The sequence below is a fragment of the Dipteris shenzhenensis genome, chromosome 31 (genome assembly GCF_047967505.1).
Source record: "Dipteris shenzhenensis isolate YYH24624 ecotype China chromosome 31, Dip_SZ_1.0, whole genome shotgun sequence".
Lineage (NCBI taxonomy): Eukaryota > Viridiplantae > Streptophyta > Polypodiopsida > Gleicheniales > Dipteridaceae > Dipteris > Dipteris shenzhenensis.
In genome coordinates this window covers 22,299,519-22,301,177 of record NC_141626.1, presented here as the reverse complement: position 1 = coordinate 22,301,177, position 1,659 = coordinate 22,299,519, and the positions used below count along the sequence as shown (strand labels likewise).

The 1,659-nt window shown below is 43.8% G+C and overlaps 1 protein-coding gene across 1 annotated transcript; it reads left to right on the top strand.

Annotated features, from left to right (window-relative positions):
• Positions 1–931: 931 nt before the first annotated feature.
• LOC147881205 (ubiquitin-conjugating enzyme E2-17 kDa-like) lies at positions 932–1,659 on the top strand. Its single transcript, XM_087402156.1, has 2 exons — positions 932–1,193; positions 1,342–1,659. Exons 1-2 carry the CDS (start codon positions 972–974, stop codon positions 1,627–1,629), a joined length of 510 nt encoding a protein of 169 aa, XP_087258282.1. The 5' UTR covers positions 932–971; the 3' UTR covers positions 1,630–1,659.

Here is a 1,659-nt window from a genome sequence, read left to right as displayed (position 1 = left end):
ACATACTTTGTAGAAATACCAAACTTCATAGCATTATGTGCAAGATCGACACAATAATAAAATCCATTACCTTCTATGCATTCAGTCATCTCCATTTCGCAACCACTTTCCATCAGAATCCAAATGCTTGCTTTTGAACTCGAGATTTCTCTAATCCTCAGGCACAAAAGCTTGATATTGAAAGCGCTTCTACACTTCGGGCACAATGAACACTGCAAGTACTGGATATGCAGAGACAGTATAGCCCTGTACCTTTTTATAGACGAGATCCCACGACCAAAAAACCCAAATAACATCTACTAAAATAGATCAACCTTCGACCAAAATCTACAACCGACTTCACTCAGAACCGACTGATACATGCCCCATACATTACATGACAACGCAGCTCACTGGAAGGCCCTTCTAATGTGCCCTTAGTAACCGACATGCAACTGATTACGTCGGACTCCAAACAATAGCAATGTCACTTCCAATATCCCGTCTTTCGAGCCGAACGACTCGCTCAAGCCATCAAGAAAATCTCTCTTTGCCAATGCCTCCCGCTTCTCTAGCAGCTTCACACACACAAACCCACTAATGCAACTCACAAACCCTTAAATACAAACCTGAACCCTAACCATCCCACTAACCCTACACTAATCCTGAAGTTTCCATTAACCCCTAACCCTTTTACCAACCCAATCCACTAAAATCCACACTACCCTAAGACCCGAAAAATCTATATGCATAGATCCTTACGCCTAGAATGGTGTTAAGCTTTTCCCCTATCAAAAAATGGCCAATTTATATCCAAATTTTCATAATGCTTTTCTTGGGTGCGCTCCTCGAGAAAAGCACACTAAGGAAAGCTATTTCTGCTTTCCTCGTCTATAAGTTTGTAATTGTTGCCGTCTTTTGCTGCTTCTCCCTCCCCGAGGACTAAGGCTTTCACTCAACACGAAGTGTTTGATCAGGCAGCCCTTAAAAAAATGGCGAACAAGCGGATACAGAAAGAATTACAGGCCTTGCAGAAAGACCCGCCTACCTCTTGCTACAACATCGGGCCTGTCGATGCGGCCAAGCTCTTCCATTGGCAAGCCACTATCATGGGTCCAACCGATAGTCCTTTCGCAGATGGCGTTTTTACTGTTGTTATCGAACTTCCTCCGAACTATCCCTTCAAACCTCCAAACGTCAACTTTAAAACTAAGGTATGGTTCAGCCCTTTCATCGGCCTGTAAATAGATGCTTTACATGTTTTGATGTAGATTTGGTTGCTCTCGAAGTTTTGATGAAGACTGGATGATCTGTTGTTATCCAGCTTTTGCTCTATGACTGATTAAGGTCGGGATTTGGCAGATATTTCATCCGAACGTGAGCTCAGATGGGAGCATATGTCTGAGCATGTTGAAGGAATGGAGTCCTCTTTTCACCATTTCCAAGCTGTTGGTCTCCATCTGCTCGCTGCTTTCCGATCCGAATCCGGATGATCCTCTAGTGCCAGAGATTGCCCACATGTACAGACACCAAACGTTTCTGTACGAAGAAATGGCAAGAGCCTGGACCCGTAAATACGCAATCATAGAGTCATCATCTGAAGAGGGGTTGCTTCACAAACCCTGCTCTCCCCCCGCCCCGAGAACCTGAGAAATTTTCTTTGAAAACAAATTATATCGA

Bases quoted from the DNA above. Each gene is read 5' to 3' on its own strand.
- LOC147881205 (XM_087402156.1), top strand. From the start codon at position 972: ATGGCGAACAAGCGGATACAGAAAGAATTACAGGCCTTGCAGAAAGAC. The intron at 1,194-1,341 runs GTATGGTTCAGC...GGGATTTGGCAG, and splicing joins ACGTCAACTTTAAAACTAAG to ATATTTCATCCGAACGTGAG.